At 41.9% G+C, this 25,679-nt stretch overlaps 1 protein-coding gene across 2 annotated transcripts in view; it reads right to left on the bottom strand.

Moving 5' to 3' along the window:
- Positions 1–25,679, bottom strand: part of PACRG (parkin coregulated) — a 312,655-nt gene that overhangs the window by 232,197 nt on the left and 54,779 nt on the right. For both annotated transcript variants that reach the window (XM_056852939.1, XM_056852940.1), the window contains exon 2: positions 12,501–12,635. In XM_056852939.1, coding sequence (XP_056708917.1) covers positions 12,501–12,635 — 135 coding nt within the window. The remainder of the gene's footprint in view (positions 1–12,500; positions 12,636–25,679) is intronic.

Genomic DNA, 25,679 nt, shown 5'->3' with positions numbered 1-25,679 from the left:
TTTAAGGTATTGGCTATCACATACAAAGCCCTTCATGGCCTTGGTTCCTCTTATCTACAGGACCACCTCTCCCCCTATGCTTCACCACAAAAGCTTCACTCACGTGAGCAGGGTCTCCTGTAGGTGCCAACCTGCAAATGGTCAAATCAACCACTGCCCATACCCGTGCTTTCTTTGTTGTGGCTCCCACCTTATGGAATGGCCTACCCAAGGAGGTCAGGGAGGCTTCCACTCTCCTGCCTTTCCACAAAGTATGCTAAACTGAATTATTCAAGAGGGCTTTTATACACAAGTAATAGGGTTGCACTGTACAAAGTGGTTCACAAAGTTACATGGATAAATTATTAGGGACTGTGGTATCACTTACTGTGTATCACTTACTGTAAGTTTGACCCTTTTATGTACTTTTTACACCGCTTAATGTATCACATTAATACTTATGCTGTGCTTCAGTTCATTTTGGTTGGAGCCAGACTTCTACAACCCTAATGCACTGTTCATTGAATGTCCCATTTTGTTGACTATCGACTCACTATGTGTAATCCGTCTTGAGTTCCTGGGAGAAAGGTGGACTAAATAATGTATAGAATAAATAGATAAATATCAGTCGCACTGGAGTCCACAGCAACTTTGGCAGCACCAGCCAACCAGGCAGCTATGCCTGATGATGTCTTTCTGAGGGGTATACACAGGCAAAGCTCATCACTACCTGCCAATCTGGCCACTGTCTCTTGATGCCACTCCCCACCCCACCCCAACAGAGAGCCAGCTGACCCAGAGGAAAGACCCAGAGACACCAAAACCCCCAGAGAGGTTCATGGTCTGAGCTCCTCCCACCCGCAGGCCATAGGGGAAGGGCATCCATATGGCTGACAGGATACTCACTCTTTCCCCAGCAAAGGTCTGAATGGCAGCAAAAATGCTTACTACCTGCAACCATCCCTGCTGGAAGCCACATATACCTTTCCCCTGAAAAAGTAAAATAAAAATGGAGGGGGAAAATACCAGGGAGAGGCCAGGCTCAAACCCATAGTCCCTACACCCCAAAACTAGCATCCTAACTACTAGGCCATGAAAGCAGCAGGAAGCATGCCATGAGGCAGTAATAAATGAGGGATGCCATCAAGCAGCAGAAACTCCACTGCAACCCTGACATCACCAGGAGGCACATGGGGTCAGGCAGAGAACTCTGTAAAGACAAGCATAGCTCAGAGTAAGGCACTGGGGTAGCATGGGCAGGGCTTCCGGTTTGATCCTCACATGGTGATAGGCAGGCAGAAGCCTCAGAGCTGACATTTTGCCAATCAAACAGCAAAAGGGGGAACAGGACATCACAGCTGATGGCCTACCCCGGAGATCCATCATTTTGGTGGGGGCACGACTCCTTAGGAAATTACAGGCCAGTTAGCTTAACGTCTGTTCCGGGTAAATTAGTGGAAAGCATTATTAAAGATAGAATTGTCAAGGATATAGAAGGGCAAGGTCTGCTGGGCAAAACCCAACATGGCTTCTGTAAGGGTAGGTCCTGTCTCACTAACCTATTAGAGTTTTTTGAAAGCGTCAATAAGCATGTGGACAGGAATGAGCCTGTGGAAATTGTGTATTTGGATTTCCTAAAAGCTTTTGACAAAGTCCCCCACCAAAGACTGCTAAGCAAACTTCATAGTCATGGGATAAGAGGTCAAGTCCTCTTATGGATTGAGAGCTGGCTGAAAAATAGGAAGCAGAGAGTAGGAATCAATGGTCAGTTCTTCCAATGGCGGGATGTGAGCAGTGGGGTGCCTCAGGGATCTGTGTTGGGACTGGTGCTTTTCAACCTGTTCATCAATGACCTGGAGTTGGGGTTAAACAGTAAAGTAGCCAAGTTTGCAGATGACACCAAATTATTTAGGGTGGTTAAAACAAAATCGGACTGTGAAGAGCTCCAGAAGTATCTCTGCATACTGGAAGAATGGGCATTAAAATAGCAAATGAGATTCAATGTGAGTAAGTGTAAAGTGATGCATATTGGGACAAAAAATCCCAACTTCACATATACACTGATGGGATCTGTGCTGGCAGCGACAGACCAAGAAAGGGATCTTGGGGTGGTAGTGGATAGCTCAATGAAGATGTCAACCCAGTGTGCTGCTGCTGTAAAAAAGGCAAATTCCATGCTGGCCATAATTAGACAAGGAATAGAGAATAAAACTACTGATATCATACTGCCCTTGTACAAATCTATGGTGAGACCACACTTGGAATACTGTGTACAGTTCTGGTCACCACATCCAAAAAAGGATATTACAGAGCTTGAGAAGGTGCAGAAAAGAGCAACCAAAATGATTAGGGGACTAGAGCAACTGTCCTATGGGGAGCGGTTAAGACGTTTAGAGCTTGGAAAGAAGGCGGCTGAGGGGAGACATGACAGAGGTCTATAAAATTATGCATGGTCTGGAAAGAGTGGACAGGGAGAAGTTTTTCTCCCTCTCCCATAATACTAGAACACGGGGTCATCTGCTAAAGCTGGAGGGTGAGAGATTCAAAACAGATAAAAGGAAGTATTTTTTCACACAACACAAAGTTAAATTGTGGAACTCCCTGCCCCAGGATGTGGTGATGGCTGCCAGGTTGGAGGGCTTTAAGAGGGGAGTGGACATATTCATGGAGGAGAGGGGTATTCATGGCTGTTAGTTAGAATGGATACTAGTCATGCTGCATACCTATTCTCTCTAGTATCAGAGGAGCATGCCTATTATTTTGGGTGCGGTGGAACACAGGCAGGATGGTGCTGCTGCACTCGTCTTGTTTGGGGGCTTCCTAGAGGCACCTGGTTGGCCACTGTGTGAACAGACTGCTGGACTTGATGGGCCTTGGTCTGATCCAGCAGGGCCTTTCTTATGTTCTTATGTTCACCAGCCCCTCTATGCTGCACCCATGGCAGCAGCTCCCTTGAGTCCAACAAGTCCTCCTTTGAGGAACCAAGCTGTGTGGCTTATCAGATGCCAGCAGTACTGTGGTGGGCTGTGGGACCCAGAGATTGCTGACCACCCCATGTAGAGCAGCCACACATACTTCCGGACCACCCACGAGCCTGGTCCCCATGTGAGCTGCATGTAGCAGCTAGCAGAGTATGTGTATTAAGGGGGTAGGGACCAATATGTGGGGTCAGCCTTCAAGGTGCCACTGGACCTCTTCTGTACTTTGGACATGGACAAAACAGAAGTCCAGTAGCATCAGAAAGACCAACATCAGTGATCCCAGCATGGGAATCCCTGAGTCAGAGCCTCCCCTCTAGGATGTGTGAAGGGGCAGCCTAAGGGAAAGTCACAGATGGGGGGAAGATGTGGGACAGGGAGGGGCCATATACACCCCTTATATAACCCCCAGAGAGCCTTACAATAAACTATTAACAACCTATTGGAGATCCCTGAACCTAAGAGTGTTCAGCTGTACTCGGCCAGGGCCTTTTCGACCTTGGCCTTAGCCTGGTGGAACTGTCTGTCCAATGAGACCCGTGCCCTACGGGACCTAGCTGAGTTCCGCAGGGCCTGTAAGACAGAGATGTTCCACCAGGCTTATGGTTGAAGGCAGCGACAGTATCATCTGGAAGCTGCCTGGGGTGGCCCAGAACGTTCTGCAGTTCCACCCCATGGGGGTCTCCATTTGCCAGGGACAGAAAATAACTGTGGAAGGGCAGTGTGGGAAAGGCAAGGGTAATAGAACGAAATGCTAAGGAATGCAGTTACCTGAACTTGGGTTTTGTCTCAGATCAGAATGAGGGCTATGGGTTTGAACTAAAGTCTTTGCAGAAGAGGCAGGTTTTGAGAAAATTGCTTTTCAGACAATGAAGTTAGCTTTTTACAGATTAGTGCTGCAATTATGATTTTATGAAGGAATGTGCCTGGGTAATGACATAATTTATTTAAAAATAAGCTAATTAATATTCCATTGGGGAAGCTATGTTAGTCTGCTGCAGCAAAAAGGCAAGATTTGTGTGGCGGCTTAAAGATTGACAAATGTGTTCATCTTTATGGTACCACAAGAGTTTGTGCCATTTCTGTTCCAATTAATATTAATTTGAATAGCTTTGAAATTACTGTATTTGGGTAATGAGATTCATAAATAACCTGAACAGCAAACTTTAGGTACCTAAGCATCAATAAATAATGATTCTTATTGATCAGTACAAACCAAAGCACTTACAAAATTTTAAAAAAATGGAATATTACTTTCGACTGAATGGAAGAGCAGTCCCTTCAGCATGGAACTAAGTGCAACATTTTTGGCCAATTGTGGGTAGGTGCTTGGACAGCAACATACAATTCAAATTAAACAAGGATCCCCCACCCTTAACTCTAAGAAAATAAATACTGTAGGGATTACAGGGATTACAGATAAATACTGCATTTGGATTAGGGTTGCCAACCTCCAGGTAGTAGCTGGAGATCTCCTGCTATTACAACTTATCTACAGCCGGTAGAGGTCAGTTCACCTGGAGAAAATGGCCGCTTTGACAATTGGACTCTATGGCATTGAAGTCCCTCCCCTCCCCAAACCCTGCCCCCTCAGGCTCCGCCCCCAAAATCTCCAGGTATTTCCTGGCCTGGAGCTGGCAATCCTATTCTGGATATACCCAAGCAGAAATTATATCTGAAATTAGCTGTTTCATGTCAGGTCACAGACACCTGAAATGATGCAAAACACTCCTGAAATTCTGGGAATGACAAAAAAAATCATTTCCCAGAATATTGGGAGCATTTCAAGGCATTGGGGAGGTGCAGAGGTGGGGAGGGAAGGAAAGGGGTCGCTTGAGCAACAGCTGTCAGTTGGCATCTCTTGTTCCTTGGGATGAGAGGCACTGACCAATAGCTAATAGTAGAGCTGACCTCCACCCATGCCCTTTACAATTCAAAAGGGAAGTGACTGAACTGGCCCTGGACTTACCATGGTGGGATTGACCTTGACGGAGGTTTCTTTCCACTGCTGGCATTGTAGGTAGCAGAGTCTGCCCCCTTGGCTGGAAAATGGCAGGTGGACAGGTGGGCTCTTGGACACCTGTGATGCTTGGCGGCGGCAGGTGTTTCCTCCCCCACCATGTAGGATTACGTTTTTTATATCAGCAATTAAATCATGTTGCTATCGATGTAACGGTATAGCAATGTATATACCAGGGTCTCTAAGTTCCCAGCTCTCATTTTTTTAAATAGCTAAAGACTTTTTTAAAAAAAAAATAAAGTTTGGAATCAATAAACATATTGATATACTGTTATATAAATATAATTGTATTCAACTGCCAATGAAAAACTAATAAATGCTCGAGTGGTGGGGGAGAAAACAGCTACTACATCAGGAAAGACTCATGAGCCCTCTAGCCCACCCATCTTTTTCTGGCTGTGAGGTGGGTTCTGCTGCTTCTGACGCCAGAAGAAGGGAGAAGGCTCCAACAGGGGCAATGCCGGCATGGTACGTCCCAGATTTTTTAGGGGCACTCCTCCAAAAAAAACCATTAAAAATCCCAAACCAGTAACAACATTTCCAGAAATTCAGGATAACAAAAACAGTGCCCTAATCAAAATCTTAATTCATGCCATAGTATTCCCTATTACTATGTATGGGTGTAAAAGCTGGACAATGAAGAAAGCTGATAGGAAGAAAGTAGATTCCTTTGAAATGTGGTGTTGGAGGAGAGTGTTATGGATACAGTGGATGGTCAAAAAAACAAATCAGTGAGTTATAGATCGAATCAAGCCCGAAATGATCCTAGAAGCTAAAATGACTAAACTGAGGCTGTCGTATTTTGGTCACATTATGAGAAGACAAGAGTCATTGGGAAAGACAATCATGCTAGGAAAAGATGAAGGCAGCAGGAAAAGAGGAAGACCCACAAGAGATAGATTGACTCTATAAAGGAAGCCACAGCCCTCAGTTTGCAAGACCTGAGCAAGGCTGTTAAGGATAGGTCGTTTTGGAGGACATTGATTCATAGGGTTGCCCTGAGTCGGAAGCGACTTGATGGCACTTAACACAAACAATCAAAATCTGCATCCAAAATTATTATGAAAATTTCTGAAGTGCACACCCTATGAATCAGCATAGGTCATAAAGTTAATAAGGGAGGGACATTTACTGTTTTTTACAGCCAGATGCAACATCCCACCACCCTAAATAAAATGGCCTATGTGGCTTGTCTAATATTTCAACAATAAAGTGTATCATCGGCCTTTTGTCTCCTGTGTTTTCTAGATTATAAAAAAAAAACTCACAAGAGAATGGAAACACTAGCCAGGAACACTACCCATCTTACTTTTAATTCCTTCGCCCAGCTCACATGCTTCCTTTCCCAAGGATCAACCCCAAACTGCTGTTTACTGAACCTCAGGACCAGTGTAACGAACCTCTGTACACTCCAAGGAACCTGAGTAGGCTCCTAGAAAGGGGACATGTAAATGTTCTAAACTGACAAAATCTGGCAGCAGAACACCAGATCAGAAAACTGCATTGTAAAAATAATCCTGCTCAGATTAGGGCGACTTCAGTTTGTTACTGAAGCCATCAGTGTTCTCAGATCTGAAAGCAATATAAGAATACATATAATTCATTTGGGGAAAAATATTGGCACTACTATTATGCCACTCTTCCTATGTCATCAACTACTTGTGCGGATGTACAAAAAACGTACAGACGTAACTCCTTCCAGGTAGCATTTTAACACAAATATCTCATTGAAGCATTTACAACGATCTTGTATGGTAAACCAGCATTATCGCCCCCAAATTGCAGGTTGGGGAGCTGATGCTAAGAGAGAGCTGGAAGCCTAATTAGATCATAGCAAATGGAAAGATTTGAACCATAGACTTCCCTATCATGCTCATTCTTTTAGCCCCAATGTTACATTCGCTCCAGAAAAAGGAATGACTTTTAGGACAATAATTTATACAAGGAAAAGAGCTTTCAGATACAGCTATTGGTCTAATTTTAAAGGTGAAAACATGCTACATTGTGATTTTTACAGTGTAGCTTAATAAATATTAAAAATCCAATAATACATGCATCTCATGGGAGAAAAGAACATCCAGAGGTGTTTTCTTTTGTTAGTATAAATCATTTTGAGACCCCTTTGCATTTGCATTCACGCACCAGTGAACAGACAAGTTACCAAGAGTGAAATGAACCATGTTATACATTACATATAAATAGAATGAGGGAAAAAAGAAAAGAAAAGGACAAATCAGAGAGATACTATATACTTGTTTCAGGCCTAAAATACCACGGTGAAATTAGTACGATTTTTTCTTCCCCGCTGTCCTTCAATTCAATTATACAAGCAAAAATGCATTCATGCAAACGTCATTTACAGGGGCTAGACCATTGCTCACCAACATCCATGACTAATAGAGGAGGGTGTGAGGCTGCAATGGGTTGCCTGATCCACCTGCTAATATAAACCAATCTCTGGTCAGGATTAGCATACCCACTGCTATCCCAGCGACTAGGGTTGCCAGTTCGCTTAGATTGGGAGGCAATTGCCCGTCAATCCAGTTCCCAGCTTGGAAGCAGGGATTGTGTGTGTGCATGGCCGCACCGACACAATCGCATCACTTCCAGTTTATACCCGGAAGCGCTGCATTGCAACGGGCCTTTTACCACTCAAATTCCCAGTTTAAGTGGTAAAAGGCCCGTTGCAATGCGGCGCTTCCAGGTCGAAAGTGACGTGATTGTGTCGGCGCGGCCGTGCGTACGCAATCCCTGCCTCAGCTCCACCCCAAAAACTTCCTGCCGGAGCCAAGGGGGGACCTGGCGACCCTACCAGTGACCCAGGACACAAAGTGGGTTAACTACTGGGATGGGCATGGTATTTCAGAGGGGGAAGCTGAAACTTTATGTACATTTCATATGCGTGTAAGAACATTGCGCAGTTAGAAGCAGCAGCAGAAGAGTTGGTTTTTATATGCCGACTTTCTCTACCACTTAAAGGAGACTCAAACTGGCTTACAATCACCTTCCCTTCCCCTCCCCACAACAGACACCCTGTGAGGTAGGTGGGGCTGAGAGAGCTCTAAGAGAGCTGTGACTAGCTCAAGGTCACCCAGCTGGCTTCATGTGGAAGAGTGGGGAAACAAATCCAGTTCACCAGATTAGCCTCCGCTGCTCATGTGGAGGAGTGGGGAATCAAACCTGGTTCTCCAGATCAGAGTCCATCACTCCAAACCACTGCTCTTAACCACTACACCTTTCCTGTTTGTATACATTTTATTTCACCTCCAGTAAAAACCCAATAGTTGACAACCCATGTCCTGCTATATTTCAACTGAGGATGAATTGTTTTCCATGGCACCCAGTTTTGTTACCTAAACTCCCATCTTTCTAGGTCAGGGTTAAAGCCAAGACTGGTATAAATCCGAGCACTGCGCTGCCACTGACAGAAGGCAGTGACATAGTATTATCATGTCTAAAGATTTTGAACAAATGGTGGTAAGCAAACTGTTTGTCTGGACAGCAATCAAGCGGCTACAGAATAGGGATGCCAGCCTACAAGTGGGACCTGGTGATTCCCTAGAATTACAGCTCATCTCCAAACTACAGAGATCAGTTCCCCTGGAGAAAATGAATGATTTGGAGGGGGGGCTCTATGGTCTCTTTCCTCCCCAGGCTCCATCCTCAAATCTCCAGGAGTTTCCCAACCTGGATCTGGCAACCTTACCCCCCATCCCTCAATGGTGGTCGGGGCGGGGGGGGGGGCTGGCAACCCTACTACAGAAAGATATCAAATATCAACGTAAGGGTTTTTTTTTTTAAGAGCCAAGATTAACTTGGCTGAAAACTATTATTGCTAATTGCACTTACTGCCAAAATCAACTGGATACCTTTCAGATTATTATTATTATTATTACTCTTATAACCCACTCTACCCCAGCAACTTAGACTGATGGCTACTGTGGAATAAACCAAGGAGCTTGCCCTAACTGGCATTAGGATCACAACAGGTCAACAGCCCAGAGTCGATGTTTATTCTATGTAGCCATCATGATTCAGAGATTCTGCCTTGTCTCATTTCAAACAATTTTACTGTGCTCATTTAATATAAAGCTTGCTATATTTTTACCATTATTTAAATGTAAACCTATTTTGTATTTTATGATATTACCTGATTTATTATTAACTGATTTTTATGCTGTCTGAAATATTTTGATCTTGAATTAGCTGTGGAAGCACACTCACCATATTTCTGTTCAACATACAGTCCTCTCAGATCAAGGGGAAATGTGTTCTTTCTGATTCGCTTAAAAAATAATCTATGCTTTATATATCCAATGTTGGAAACCAGCGAAGTCACTAACTTGGTGCCTCCCCCCGCCCAGTAGTCTTCCAATGTTTTAAAAATGCATATGTTGTTTTTTTTTTGTAAAAGGAAATATGGGAAGGCAAATTTGGGAATAAATGTACACTATACTTAAAAAAATGCACCGAATCAGCTATCCATATGATAGTATTTTGTTTTGTTTTATTTTAATTGTTTTGTCAAATGTATTGCAAAGACAGGATGACAAAGGCCACAAGCTGGGCAAGGGTGAAAAAAATCAGTGGATCTGATTTTTACAGATGTTTGTATACATCCTGAGAATGTATGGAATACCTGAAATATTTAAGTATATTAAAATATTAAAAGAATACATGTAATATTTATATTACATCTAACAAACCTAACAGCTAAAATATCAAATTATTATTTCAATGCTTACCCAAAGTTTGTATACATATCAGAGCCATTTCTCGTTTACAGCATTCCTTCCCAAAAGTCACTTATATAATAAATTTGTAAGAAAGTCAACTAGCATGTACAATCTGCACAATAAGGGTTTACCATCAAGTTTCTAAATGCAAGTGACTTACAAGTGGTCTAGTTATGGTAAAAGACAGTCTAAATAATGCAACAGCAAGGAAGCAAGTACTACAAAGTTTTCTCTTAAAGCTATATTTCTTCTTCTGAATGTCTCCTTGTATGTGTGTGTGCCGCCCTTCCAGTGTTCCCTGTTTCTGGAACTCACTAACAGCCAATATTGGATTAACACAGTTTCCCCATCACCCTTTTTAAAAAATCTTAATTTTTATATGACAAAAACTGAAGATGGCCAAGTTGGTTCACTAGGGGGAAAAATATCCACCCCCGCTCCCAAAACAGCATGGTAAAGACTTTAAATAGGACTCATTAACATGCCACAAGGGTCGTTATGTAGAGGAAGGCAATTGCAAACCACCTCTGTTAGTCTCTTGCCTTTAAACCCTATAGGGTTGCCATAAGTCAGCTGGGACTTGACAGCACTTCACACACACACACACACACACACACACACACACACACACCATATCAAGAAGGACTGAAGAAATGTTTGAGTTTTCTGGGACTCACCATCAAGCTGGACATTAAGCAAAACACACACAAAAAGGCAGGGGAGAAAAGGAAATACTTTACTGGGCATGATGGGAAGGTGATTGCTGACTGTAACAGTCTTCAGACAGCACAGAAGGCATCAGGTTGACTCAACGGGGTTAAAGCATCCTTGGTTCAAAAGGTTATCAGGTAGCACCAAGGCTACTAGGACACTGATGCCATTGCTGTTCTCTCTTTGAAAATACAAACGCCAGCAGCAAATTTGTCATCTTTGGCAGCACTTAGCCTGGGCAGTTTTTGTACTAGTTCTTACCTCTCTAAATCCCCTCTCCTTTGCTTATTAATGCCAGTAATCACTTTTGTTGGCCATAGATCATAATGGAAAATAAAAAAATGTCACAATGACAAATGAAAAAGGGTTAATGCCAAGTTTTGCATAAAATCCCTCTAAGTAAAATGCAGTCATAAAGGAAAACATACAACATTTATCTTAAAGTGATCTGCTCCACAAGTTTCCACTGATGGAATTTCAAAGACAGGATGAAGAAGGCCACAAGCTGGGCAAGGGTAAAAAAATCAGTGGATCTGATTTCTACAGATGTTTGTATACATCCTGAGAATGTATGGAATACCTGAAAATTTTAAGTATATTAAAATATTAAAAGAATACATATAATATTTATATTACATCTAACAAACCCTAACAGCTGAAAAATATACCCTCATCAAGCTATTATTCCAATCCTTCCAAAAGTTTGTATACATATCAGAGCCATTTCTCGTTTACAGCATTCCTTCCCAAAAGTAAAATGCAGTCATAAAAGAAAACATACAACATTTATTTTAAAGTGATCTGCTCCACAAGTTTCCATTGATGGAATTTCAACATTGTAAAAGTGTTGCATTTGTTTTCTGTTGTTACTTATTACTGTTGTCATGCAGAAGGACAGTTTTCTGGTGACTGGACTAGTCATCAAGTCTGACTAAAATCTGAACTATCAATTTGGACTGTAAGCCTGTGGGATGGATCCAGTTGTTTGAGATGTTCTGTACAATTCCAAGTTCTTTGGTTAATTAATAGACAGTGGAAGCTATTATTCTCTGTGTGCCATTGCTATCCCTGATTCCTTCTTACTTTAAATTAACAAAACAATAGGATCTTAAATTAAGATTTGACACGACCCACTCAGATGTCCAAAGAATTGGATTTGTTCTCTTCCTCATACCCATGATGCTCAATCTTTTGCATATCCTTTGTTCTGTTTCCAGAAAACTCTCGTAGCCAGTTCAATAAATAACACACATAAACATAAAACAGGAAAGACATTCTCTGATAAGCAAAATAATTAAATAGAAAGAGCAGGTTAAAGATCAGCATTCATTTTTCAAATTAAATTTAAAAGCCTGCTCTAGTTACTTAAAAGATTGGCAAGTTTTACAAATAACATCACCGAGCCTTTCAGAGAGAAACACAGCTGCATTAGAATGAAGTCATTAGGCAATACATTTATTTTGAAGCCAATTAACCTTTTGTCAGAGATGTCGGAACCATAATGGTTTCAGCAGTGGAGGTCAGCCTCTAACAGGGGCACGTATGACAGCGATTACGCTGTCTGACATATGCTGCAGACTGGGAGAGCAGCCGCGGAATGAGAATCCGCCCTCGTTTGTATTCTGCTCTGCATTTCAAGGGAGCAGGCAATCTTGACCTATCCATTTAGGTAATTAAAGCTTCCATTTGGAACTGTCCTGCAGGAAGGTGAAATTTGAGGGGGGGGGGAGATAAATGGCTGCTGTTCGCTGTATCTAGCCACTTCCATCATTTGATGGACTGCCTGAAATAGGCTGGGTTGCCAGGTCCTCATAAAAATAGAGATGAATTGAGCAGGAGACAATTCTCTTAAGGCAAAGCAACTCTGTCATCTTCCTTTTTTTAAAGCATATAATTTAATTGTTAGCCAAGGTAGATGGGTGACTCAGGAGGCCATTCTCTAACTGCTCCCCCACCATCTTCTATTTGCTAAGACATTACTCCACTTTATTTACTTATAAGCCCACTTTTTTTTTGGCAATGAGAGATGTCACTTCAATAAGCACAGCTGGCTGTCACAGCTGTGCCCCAACTTACCTTCCAGGCTATTTTGTTTCCTCTTGAATCGTGCTCAAGGGCAATGGGGAAGTCACCTCGCTCATAAAACTTGCGAAAGGCTGTGGGCTTTGTTGGTCTTTCTTTAAATGCTCCTGCAGCTGGAGGACCTTTCACCTAAAATTTAAAAAAGACCCATTATTCACCTTTTTTTTTAAAGTCCTATTACGCAAACAAGAAAGATATTTGTGATTAAATGTATGATTTAATGCAGCTAACTATGAAACCTGAGTGGTACAGCCTCACTCCCACAGCACCGATATCAACGTTCGCTACAGTAGACTTAATTGGTTTTTGGCTTTCTTTTGATGGGTCATTAATAGGCATAGGAGACAGAGGTTATTTTAAATGGAATACCTAGGACTTTGTTTGCAGCACTGTATGTTTTAATGAGGAACAGGGGAAACAGTTTCCTATTAGCGCAGTGGATGTAAAAAAGACATTAAATGTTAATCATCAAATGTAAACTATGTGTATACTTAAATTGCTTAAAGACTCTAATATACTTAGGAAGCAAGATGTGAAATCAAAGAGCAGAACGTATAACTTTAAACAGTTAAAGAAAGCCAAATACTCTCTCAGATAGCCAAGACTCTCTTTCTAATAGGGATTAAGAAAATAGCTCTCTGACCATTTGTTACCCTAATGTTAAAGAGATATACCAGTTTCAGAGGAGCCCAGTATGGATACTTTTCTGGTGACAGGTAATACCATTCTTCATCTTGAATTTAACGCCATACTGATCCAACCTTTAATCAGGTGATGGTTTATAATAAGCTGAACTGTTTCACCATAACTAGTATTCAGACAGTTTCCTGGCATTACATATATGCTCCCTGCTGCACTGGTAGAGTGGACTGTGGTGTCCCCTAAGAAGCCAGTGCAGCCTCCTTTCCCCATCTAGGGTTGCCCATCCCTCCTGCGCAACTCTGCTTCTACCAGAAGTAGCCACACAACAAAGGGAAGGCTGGGGGAAGAACTGACTGTTGGGGGCCCTAAGTAGGATTGCCAGGTATTAGCTGGAGATCTCCTGCCATTACAACTGATCTCTATCCGACAGAGATCATCTGGAGAAAATGGCCACTTTGGCAATTGGACTCTATGGTGTTGAAGCCCCTCCCCTCCCTAAACCCCGCCCTCTTCAGGCTCCCCCCAAAAAAACCTCCAGGTATTTCCAAACCCAGAGCTGGCAACCCTAGCCCTAAGAGAAGTGTGGAGGGGGCCCTCATTACAGGGTTATATCTGCCTAAAAACAGCTGACTTGGCACAGTAGAGAGAATGGAGACACTTTCTGGGAGGGGGGGAGCAGAGGCCACACTGGCTTCTTATGAGTGGCCAGTCCAGATCCTGCTGTACTTGCACAGGCTCCAGGACTGCAACTTGGAATCAAACAAATTACTATGGATGAGAATCAAAGAACAATGGCACTATTTGGGTGAGACCAAAGAGGATTTAGACATTTTGTTGAAGCAGCGTCCCTCCCCCCAGTTCTGAAACACAGAGCAGTTTCAAATATGAGAGAGGCCATGTGAAACATTCCACTGATCCTTCATAAGAGGCCTTGTGGGAGCAAAAGCCCCTTTCTAGATTCTGGCTAGACTGGTTGCATCATTAAAGATGATCTTGCCTCGCTGATTGTTTGGATATACTCGATCACTTCTTGTGAGCCATGCAATCAAGTGTCAGCATCTCATGCAGAAGGAATTAGCAGACAAAGCTTTGTCTATATGGAAAGTCAAGCACACCCAGCCTACTTCTATGCTGGTCTCAGGCTTGGAGTGGAAGGAGGGGTTCCCATTATCCCAGCTCTCTGCTCCGTCTGGCTGCTCCTCTGTCTCTTGGCCCTCTCATGGTGGCTTTGTAGCTAGAGGAGAAGCAGTCCTGACTGCTCTGGGATTCAAGGGTTAAATACCCCAGGCCACTCTCCTGTACTCCCACCCCTTTTCTTCTTTTCTCATGAGGCTTGAAAGTCTCACCAGCCTGGGCTGTTCCTAGAACTTCTTTTTCAGGGCTTTCTATTGCCCTCAGGTGGGCTTCCAGTTGGCTGCCAACGTAAGGCAGGAGCCGGCTGTTGTAATCTGGGTGTGTGGGGCCCTGCCTGACAGCTGATCAGCAGCGCTGATCTTGCTGGGACAGCACATGCCTCTAGCGGTGTTGAAGCTGGCCCCACCATTGTTGGAGGGGGCCTTTCCCTGCTGGGATGATGAAGTGCAGAGATTCATCTCAGGAGATGTGATGGGTTGAACTCCTCCTGGGAGGGGGAGTTGCAGCGAGAGGGTTGAAGGCCAAAGCCAGTGATGGCTCCAGAGTTGCGAGGGGGGGTTGGAGCCCAGGGCAGTCTCTGATGCTGGACAATAGGCTAAACAAGCGAGACCTTAAATATATTCTCTAAGAAAATATTCATTACCCCCTTAAACTAATAGCAGGATATCCTTTATCAATATTTTTCATTTATCAAAGAAAGAGGACTAGGAAATCTTGATTCTCAGGCATCAATTTGCATCTAAAATTCCCAAGGTGTTAAGGTATCCTAGTAGCATCTCATTGAATGACTCATCATGTAGCAGCTATCAAAAAGTAAAAATAAGAATGTTGGATGGATTTGAAAGCAAGATATTAAAACACAATCCACACTACTCCTCGTGATCACTGTATTAGACATTTAAAATAATTGTTTCTTAATCACAAGTGACTTTCTTTATAAACCTGGCTTCAGCTGGGGAGGGCAGGAGAGAAATAAAATGTAATAAATAAATAATTAAATAAAAATCTCTCTGGAAAGAAACAATGGCAAATAAAGTGAGAAGATCACTTATCACTCATTTTATAGGTAGACAATTAGTTTTAATGCACAGAAGAGATACTCCTAAAAAGTGTATGATCACTCATGACCTAAATTTGTTCCCTTCGGAGTGAAGCGTATTGTCAGAACATCTGTTATGCAGAAATAAGTGGATTTCTGCCAGACCACTCTTTTTGGAAAATAATATTTTAGTAATAACATATACAGAAATATGTCAAAACAAGAAGAGGTCAATTCAAAGTCCTGAGTCAACTGAGCTAGATGTCCTAAATGCCAGTAGACCTGATGGCCAGAGGCGGTAGCATAGTCAAATAGAAGTTTGAGGGTCAATACTGGGCTGTTCCAGGTCTGGGTCCAAAGTCAGTATTAGAAGCAAAGTCAAAGTCCATTCCAAGGTCCAAACCACATGAGTCTTAACATCAGAAGCAAAGTCCAAATTCCAAGTCACAGTCCATTCCAAGGTCAAAAGTGTATCCACCAATGTCAGAGAACACATTGTTCCCACAGTGGCCTAGATGCAAGTGCCTGCTTAAATAGGCCTAGGGTGAACCAGCTGTTGCTTGTTTCTCTGACTCAGCATTCCCTGCTGGGTGCAGCTCATTAGCCTCACTACTGTCAGCAGGGAGTGCTCTTCACTGGGCCTGCAGTCTAGCAGACCTTCTATGCTCATGTAGGAGTGCTCTGAACCTTTGGCACCTCCGCTTCAGCGGCTTTGGGGGGCTCTCCAGTGACAATGCCTGTGGCTGCCCTCTAACACAGGTGAGGCCCCTGATCTGGGCAGTCTGCCTGTGACTGCTCAGCCTGCTGCTGTTCCTCCCTTCTACTGCCTGCTACTGAAAGGTCCTCCTCATCTGAAGAAGTCTCAGCAGGCTGCCCCATGGCACTAGACCAGCATTTGTCTATCTTTGGTAATTCAAGTAAAACCTATTTCTAGACATCTGTTTGGACTCAGCCTTTTCACAGACGGAATGACATTGCTGAAGGCATCTTTGTGGTTGCCCCTTTCCCAGTGCAGCCATTTGCATCCTCAAAAAGCTGCTCCTGAGGCTTGGGATACCATCAGGAACTGCATGGGATGCAGCAGGAAGGAGGCTGCAGCAAGAATGGGGAGTAGGCAGAACCCTCACCCCAGCACATAAGTAAAAAAAGGCAAATATTGCTCCAAAAATATTTAAACATTTATAAGAATGTAAGGCAGGACTAAAATGCCAAACTGCCTGATTACTGCCAATATATTGGCTAATGAAAGTCACAAAAACATCTTTACTAGAGATCATAAATACTGCACCTTATTGTGAAACAACATTTCAAGTCTATGGTTTAATGAATGGGTGTTTCACAAGCAAGCCTGTCAGATGTTGAGAACCTAATACGCTGATCCTAAAATCTGATGGTATAGATACCATCAGTTCTATGAGGACAGTAACAGACAATGTTTTGACATGGAGGATTCTGACATAATCATGTAAAATGAACAAGGCAGGAAAGCCTTCATGAATCAGAAAGAACTGGCTATTCAGCCCCTTCCAGCTATTGATATCTAACACAGGTGTGCATAAGCAAGTTAGCTATTGAAAATATTTATGGATTAGCAACTTATTTTAATGAATCAGAAAAAGCTTGCAGAAGCCTCCTTTGTTAATGTTAGCAAAACAACTGATCATTGTCTTTATGGTGTCAGGGCATATGAGATCTACAAAACTCATTTCCAACATGAGATTTACTGGATCCTTCCAAGCATGGATCTAAGAAAAATGGCTTAATACTGGACAGTCTTGTTTGTAGTCTTTATGTTGGACTGGAATTCCATAGGTAATCTCTACTTCTGTATTTCATTTGCTGCACAGCAGACCAAAAGAGACCTTGGAGTTATTACTGACCACTATTACTGAGTAACACATAGTCATGTTGCCTTACGTTATAGTATTGGTATTTCTTTATTATTTATGTATTTATTTAACAACATTTCTATGCCGCCTTTCCAGTCAACTCAGAGTCCCCAAGGCAAACAGTAAACTTTTCAACCATTAAAACAGCACTTAAAATACAAATATACATAAACACTGCAAACAAATAAAACACACAAACACATATAAGCACACAACCAGGGAGGAGAGCTAATAATATTTATTTTATTTATTTATATTGCCAGTCTAGCTGGGACTGGAAATAGGTTCAAAAATACCACTGTTCGACTGGAGGCTCTCTGCAGAACTCTTACTAGTGTGCTCGGATTTCATTTGCAACACCGCTTTGAATTACTCTGAAACCTGAAATCAGTCTCAAAACAGGGGCATCCCAATCCTAATGGGGGATAGTTAGTAGGGTCTCCCACTGAGTTTCACAAGGCATGCATGTGTAACTTGATACCTGCAAAATGTCACAATCCTGGGGTGAAAGGGCTTTGGAAGCTGCCTAAAGGCAGCTCCGCCCCTGGGAACACCCCCCTGAATGCTGGTGTGAGCACTTGCACCGTAAAAATGCTGCCGGGGAGGCAGCACTGGTACACAAGATTTGCAGCATTGTGTTGCTCCTCGGAGCCAGCATAAGTTGCCTTGCGCCAGTGTCCATGCCACTTTGGACAGCACTAGTGGCACGGACACCGGTCCTAGGTCACACCAGCTCCTAAGTGGTCTGGTTCCCCCTTCAGGATTGCACAGTTAATGCTACAAATCAATGCCACTCTATGTTATAGTTGTAATTATAGCTGATCTGTCCATATATCAAATAAAATTTTAAAGCATTTCTTCTTTCCAGAATCCATTGTCAGAAATAAAGTTCACGAGCAAAAGGAAGGAAAGTTAAGTTCTCTCCTCACTTCAGAACTTCTACAGTTTTCTTCTCCCACATATCCCTTCCTTTAGTAAAGAAAAGTGTTACACTCTACCACATTCTGCATTTCCCATTAGATTTTAAATGATTTATGGAAGCATACATACATGGTTATAATGGGATTTCCTTCCTTTTTTCCACACGTAGTAGTGCATGAAAAAAACCGTTAGAAGTAGAAATCAGACACAACACACAGCTTATTATTTCTGTGGTTATCTTCCTCAAATCACTGAAATGGTTCTAGGGTTAACGAGCTGTAGACTGCAGTCAAAAAAAAATTAAAAGGACTTTGCACTAGCATTTTGATGCTAGTACAGTTAAGCTACAGGTGATGTGCATATAAGGAAAAAAAGGAACTAACCATTTTGCACCTATTTTCAGCAAGGAGCTAGCCCCCTGTTTTTAGAGGGGGCAGTTTTATATTATGTTCTGGAGTGCCCATACATTTGTCCCAGAATTACCCACGTGAGAAATAACACTCTAAAATAGGAAGTGACTGAAATGTTTTGAAAAGATAAATAAACAGAAACATGCACTTATAGCCCCACCATCCATTTCAGAATGCATATAAAACCATTCATAAGATCAAACAATGCACAATTACTTCTAATTTTCAAAATAGGATTGCCAACTCTGAATTGGGGAAATTCCTGGAGGTTTGGGGGTGGAGTCTGGGGACAGTGTGGTTTGGGGAGAGACCTAAGCAGGGTATAAAGCCATAGCATTCACCCACAGCCATTTTCTCCAGGGGAACTAATCTCTGAGTCTGAAGATCAGCTGTAATTCTAGGAGATCTCAAGGCTCCACGTGGAAGTTGGGAACGCTTTTTAAAAGTTACATGGCATATTCCTCCCAATCCTATATACATTATATTGAAAATATGCCGTATTCGTTTTAACCACAGACAGCAGTCTACTATATAGTGACATGCTTGTTAAGGATTTATAACTGATAGGCTAGACTGCAACCACAGCACTAAACACCAACAATTTATTACAAATTGTAAGCCTCTCTAAAATTCCTAACCTATCAATAATCCTGCTGTGGAATATAACCCAATTTATCACTGTAACACCTTCCATTTTAAAAATCCTTAAAATGCTTCCACCCACCATCCATAAAAATAATTACAACACATGTAATCCCTTCTATTAGGACAGGGGTGGGGAACGTCAGGCCCGGGGGCCGTTTAAGGCCCACTAAATCATTTGGTCTGGCCCTTCATGGGTCCTGGCAGATCTCTGGCTCAGAAGGATCGAAGACTGGCGTTCCGCCCCCTTCCGCAGTCAGGAATAGCCTCTATTCAAGGTGGATGTGAGTTTGTTTTGCCAAGAAAAGGAACCTTTTTCCCCCCTTGCAGAAGAGTCGTTAGCTATGGAGCTGCTAGGACCACCCAATCATCTGTGTTAACCCTTTTCCACCCAGGCCATGGAGAAACGCATTCCCTCTGGATGGCTACACCTGGCTGGTGCAACAGACCATCCTGTGCCACCAGGTGGGCGAGTGCACCACCGGTTGGATGCCTGCCTGCTTGCCAGCACCCGAGGGGGGGGGAGCTGGGGCAGCTGCCTGCTTGGGGCTCGGTTGGCTAATTTTTAAGTTGATAATTTTGTATGGCCCGCGAATGATGTTATAAATATCCAAATGGCCCTTGGCGGAAAAAAGGTTCCCCATCCCTGTATTAGGATAGGAAATGAAGTTTTTAGCATGGGGCTACACTTCATGTCTCAGGCATTGCTCTTTCGTCTTCTTTGAAATGGGTATACCCTTCTTTTAATTGTTGAATGTTTCAGATCCTGAAAGCTAAGTACTATGTTTTAACATACCAATGTGCACAAACATTCTGGGGAAGTAAACGGGATTTACCTGTACATAAATGTGGTTAGGATGGGAGTTGTGCTGCCTCCCTGCCACCCCATGAAAGAATATTGAGGAAAGCATAGTAAAAATCAAATCAACAAATTGGGTTGTAATTTAAACCATAGCTGGCTGTTTACGCACCCAATGAATACTTAGAAAAAATATATTATATTTCAAATCACAAGTTATCCTTGAACTTCTAAGAGTGTGAAGCTATCTTACGTTAAAATTAGATGCTTGACTTTTTAGCATTGTACGGTGTGCTCTTAATGGCAACAACTCACAGACAGCCCAATCCTGAAAGGGGGGCAATTCTGTGGAGGCTGGGAGTGGCGCAGCCACGTCTCCTCCTCCGAGGCTTCCCAGCCACCGCAGAGGCATAAAAAGCCTTTTTATAAAATATTGAAGAAATGGGGGGGAATTCCCCATTGCCTCTAATGAGGATGTGCTACTGCCGCTTGAGGGGGCGTTCCTGGGGCGAAAGGGCTCTAGAAGCTGCCTAAGGGCAGTTTCCCTCCTCGAGAACGCCCTCCCACCCTCCCTTCTGAGAAAGCCCTGCTGGCATGGTGGCGCTGGCAGCGGGGGCTGGTGACACCTGGACACTGGCACGTTTGCCCCCACCCCGCAGTAGGTGCCACCTTGTTCAGTGATAAGGTGGTACCTACCCAGGCACAGGGTCATGCCAGTGCCTAAGGAGCTTCAGCTGCCCCTTTAAGAATGGGCTCCAAGACCTTTTTCTACCTCTTATCTGAGATCCCTAGGGATTGACCCTGGGTGGTCTACCACTGAGCCACTGCCCTTCTTTCCTAATACAATGGATAATGGCCCTGATCCAGCTAAAGTAACTTTCTATGATACCAATGAGACTTATTAGTTACAACTAACTTCTTCCATTGAGACTTTGTCATTACTTACTTCACCTGGATGGGGACCAAAATCTAGAGGAAGATGTAACTAATCTTCAAAACCTGACAGAGCTTTGGACTTGCGGTTTTTATCAGCAGATCCCAGTGTCCCATGAGAAAATGCTCTTAACACTCTTGTGATATGGCTTAGGAGTTTGCCCATCCAAAGCAAAAAAGTCGATAGTGATATATACAACTCATCTCCAAACTACAGTTATAATAATAACTATAGTAACTTTTATTTAAATTCTGCTCTCCCAGGGCTCAGGGTGGCTACGAACACAACAATATACACACCAATACTATAAATTCCAATGAAATACAATTTAAAACATTATAACGTGCTGACTCAGCACATCAATGGCACCAGTATAAATCCGTAGAGGGAGAGCAGGTATTTCTGCATCCTTAATTCAGTCAAATTCCTGGCCTCAAAGGAGAGAGAAGAATGGAACACAAGGGAGAGAGGAGGAAGCATCCAACTTCTAGATGGTACCATTGCTGCCCTCAACCATAAGGCTGGCAGAACATCTGTCTTACAGGCCCTGTGGAACTCTGCTAGGTCCTGCAGGGCACGGGTCTTCAGGAGATCAGTTCTCCTGGAGAAAATGGCTACTTTGGAGGGTGGATTCTATGGTATGCAATACAGTGTAGAAGAAATGGAAGTCCTAGAGAGACATCACATCCCCCCCCCCCCCAGAGCTTCTTCCTTTCCCCAGGCTCTGTCATTCCAAGGCACCACCTCCAAATCTCCAGGAATTTCCTAAGCCAGAGCTGGCAACCCTAATAGTGAAACATTTCTCTGGACTGCGGCTGATATTACTAAAATATATTGCAAAAATGTAACTGGAACAGTTGGGAAGTGTTCATTTTGCACATATCGCACCCGAGAAATATGACTTGATTCTTTTGTTAATCATCACCACTGGAAAATGGAAATTATGCTATTCCAGCTAATGCAAATTAGATTAATTAGAAGTTAGTGCATAACTGCTGTAGAAAAATTCTCACACTTCTAGATATTATAAGTTAAATGAATGCACATAAGCTCACTGCTGCACAGCTAACTCAAATGGGTTGGTTTTGAAGAGGGTTTGAAATAAGCAGACAGGGAAGCCTGCTCGGGTGAGAACATCAAGCATATGGCCGGAGCTGGGATGGGACACGAGTTGAACAGAGAAAGAGGAGCTTTTTTTTCTTCGAGGGGGCAGAAGGGAAGAAGCATCGCAACTCATTCGGACAGAAGAACATAAAGTAGTGCTTTCATGCAAGCATATTATTCAAAATGAGATTTTTACAAAATTGTGCAAGCTGAGGCAGGATTATTCCAGTCTTGCCCTGTTTGTTTTGGAACCCAGTTAGCTACCACAATCATTAACTCACTCAATTCTGCGTAACAGGGCAATACTTTTTTTTAAATGACATAACTATACATCCTAAACCATTTTCATTCCATAACAATGGCACACTGAATTCTTAAAAGCAAATGGCAAAAGCACCATTTAAATCTACCAGTGCCACTTACTGAATATTTCTCATATTTTAAATAATTTAAACTAGTCCATGACCCACCTATATTACAGTTATTCCTGAAGGCCTATGTTGAGGCGGCAACAGGTATATCGTATAGGGTTGCCAGGTCCCTCTTTGCCACCAGCGGGAGGTTTTTGGGGTGCAGCCTGAGGAGGGTAGTGTTTGGAGAGGGGAGGGTCTTCAATGCCATAGAGTCCAATTGCCAAAGTGGCCATTTTCTCCAGGTGAATGATCTCTATCAGCTGGAGATCAGTTGTAATAGCAGGAGGTCTCCAGCTAGTACCTGGAGGTTGGCAACCCTAATATCATAGCTGGTCTCCTTACTCCTATCCTTAGTTTTATTTCTTCAGTGGCTCTTGGTATATTGGTTGTGTTTTCCCTTTCCTTTTTCTCTTCCCTCTCTCTGATTGTTCCCATCCTTTAAATTAATATTAAGAATGTCAACTGGATTTTTAAATTAATAAGGTTTTAATTATAGTCTATATTTTATAGTATGTATTTCAATTGATTGTATCCTTTTGATTGTTAGCTGCCCTGAGCCTAACTGTAGTCAGGAAAAGGCAGGAGATAAATCCTATGAACTAAACTAAACTAAAGGCATGTATGTGAAAAAGCATATAAAATATATTTCAGTCACTGAATTACAATAGAGATGCAGGAACCTCATAGCTACTGTTTAACAGGTGTCTGAGTACATTTCAGAGGGGCACTATGTTTTTACAGAGCTTAGAATGTTTATTTGTTATCCAGGAGCTATAAAGTGGATTTTCTGGTGTGACTTTAGTGTTTTACCCTTGTTTATTGTGCGTGACATAAAAAAGAGATCATATACCTTATATCCAACATAGGAAAGATAGGATAAAAAAGGCACTTAAGACTTAACTTGAGTGGTGAGTTGATCAAACAAACGAGTAAAAACTAAATGAGTGTAAGGGAATGGTATAGAGAGAATGGAGACTGCTTTTGGTAGAGGAGTATTTTATGTGCTGAACATTTTGCTGAGAGTGTAGCTATACATACATATAATGATCGTTTTCTTACCTTCTGTGGTAAAAAAGTGTTAGCCAAATAGATGTTAGCTATCCCCCATACTTATCTTCATTTATGTTATTGCATTATATGCCCACACACATATATCTGTTTCAAATGTTCTGTACCATGAGGAAAATGCCTTGGCATAATGTATTTCACTAAGAATGTAGTCGTGTATCATAGCTTAAGCCTACCTATTCTTTCATCGAATTCTTTTAGTCCCGAAAAGCCCATCAACTTAGATTGTCTGATATGTAAGTACTGAGCATGTACAACATAGTTGCCTGAGGGAAAGTCTAACTTACAAAACAAACCGTTCAGGCTATTCATACTGGTGGAAGTTTCCATTCATGAATCAACATTTCATTTTATTATGCTGGCTTTACTATTATAGTCACATTTGTCTGTAATGTTCTTCCACCTCCACCCCCCTCCATCTGGTATTCCTTAATTGTATAATGGATAAATGTCCCTTTGGGAACCAAACAATCTCCTTTGATTAATTATGTTTTCAATGAAAGTGTATAGAAGATTCATGTGCAAGTCACACAAAAATCAAACAAACAGTGAAACATAATTGTAGATCACATATTTATTAATCAGATCCTCTTGAAAGCTTTTTTTATTGCTTCAAACGGAATTAAAACATTGCACCGTAACCATTTGCAACTTTGGTGTTATTCAGCTTATATACTCAGAAGGAAATTCTACTACCAGTTTGATTGACTCCCAAGAACAAGTGCGTAGATATGCAAGAACATTTTAATGAAAAACATACCGGGGGGGGGGGGGACAACAACACTTAACACACACACATGTTCCAAGGTTAACCATTGCTACTGGTTTACTTTATTAAGGAAGTTTATAACCCAGATATATCTGTGGTTGCAGTCAACTAATCACACATAATCGCTTATTGGCTGTGGATATGCATTCCCATTCACATGCAGCCAGTTCATGAGCATCACAATGTACCTGGGAACCTACATAAAGATGAACATCCACATCAGAGACACACATGGAAGGCTGCTTACACATGAGAATTTATCCTGCTGGATCAGGAGCTCTCTCTTTTTGGTCAGTATAAATTTTTAAAAGCTTTGAAGGGGAAATTATATATATATATATATATATATATTTATATATATTTTTATATATATATATATATATATATATATATATATATATATATATATATATATATATATATATTATATATATTTTTATATATATATATATATATATATATATATATATATATATATATATATATATATATATACACACAATTTTTGAATCTTAGCTCTAAAAAGGCATACCTCTGCTTAGGATTGCATTGAAAGTTTTTTTTTTTCAGGAGCGCTATGGTTTTAATTTTTTTTTTCTAGTTTCGTGCCATCACAGTCTATTCAGCACTTGCAAAAGATAATATTCTTCATTTTCATAAAAGAAAAGTACAGGGGAAATGAATGACCTTTTTCAGATTAGTACAGCAACGTGAAAAGTGCAAGCTGTGAAGAATTCAGTTTTGTGTTCTACGTTCAGCTTGTAAAGCGTGAATGCATTGTTCTAACAACAGCCTAACATTTAGTGAAAAGAGTGGCATATTCATTGCTCTTGTACGCCACAATACTTCCCAAAATTCTGCCCATGCAATGCAATATGGCACCTGGTTTCTTTAAACCATTTTTTACTTGTGTCCTGGTTGTCGTCCACTACAGCCTACAGAACTTTGTTCAGGGAGGCCAATCATACTCCATCTAACATTCCATTTTCCCTCTTATATATTGTACATCATTCCTCTCTCCCTGCTGAATTAAATGTAATTCTTTTCCATTTAAGTCTCATTTTGAATCCTAATCTTATCTTCCAACAGTCTTCTATTCCCTGCAAGCTTTGTGTCTGGGCATCTGATACTCTGAAAGAAATCTAAAAAAACAAGAAGAAAAATAATAGCAAAACCCAATTATTGTTGGTATTTTGATGTTGATGGATTTGTCCACTGGGCATAGTTTTAAAATCCTTCTTTACCTTCCCAAGATTTCAGTCTCCTGTTTTCTATCCTTATGCCCCCCTCAAATCCTTGATAAGGAAAACACATCCCTCAGTTTGGTATTCTTAGCAGTTCCATGCCACAATTTTCTGATGTCTTCTGAGATTCCATTCCTACCATTTTCTGGCTTCCTTAAGAAATTA

Source organism: Euleptes europaea, chromosome 7 (assembly GCF_029931775.1).
Source record: "Euleptes europaea isolate rEulEur1 chromosome 7, rEulEur1.hap1, whole genome shotgun sequence".
Classification (NCBI taxonomy): domain Eukaryota; kingdom Metazoa; phylum Chordata; class Lepidosauria; order Squamata; family Sphaerodactylidae; genus Euleptes; species Euleptes europaea.
Note: the sequence above shows the minus strand (reverse complement) of the source record. Positions and strands in the feature narration are given on the sequence as shown.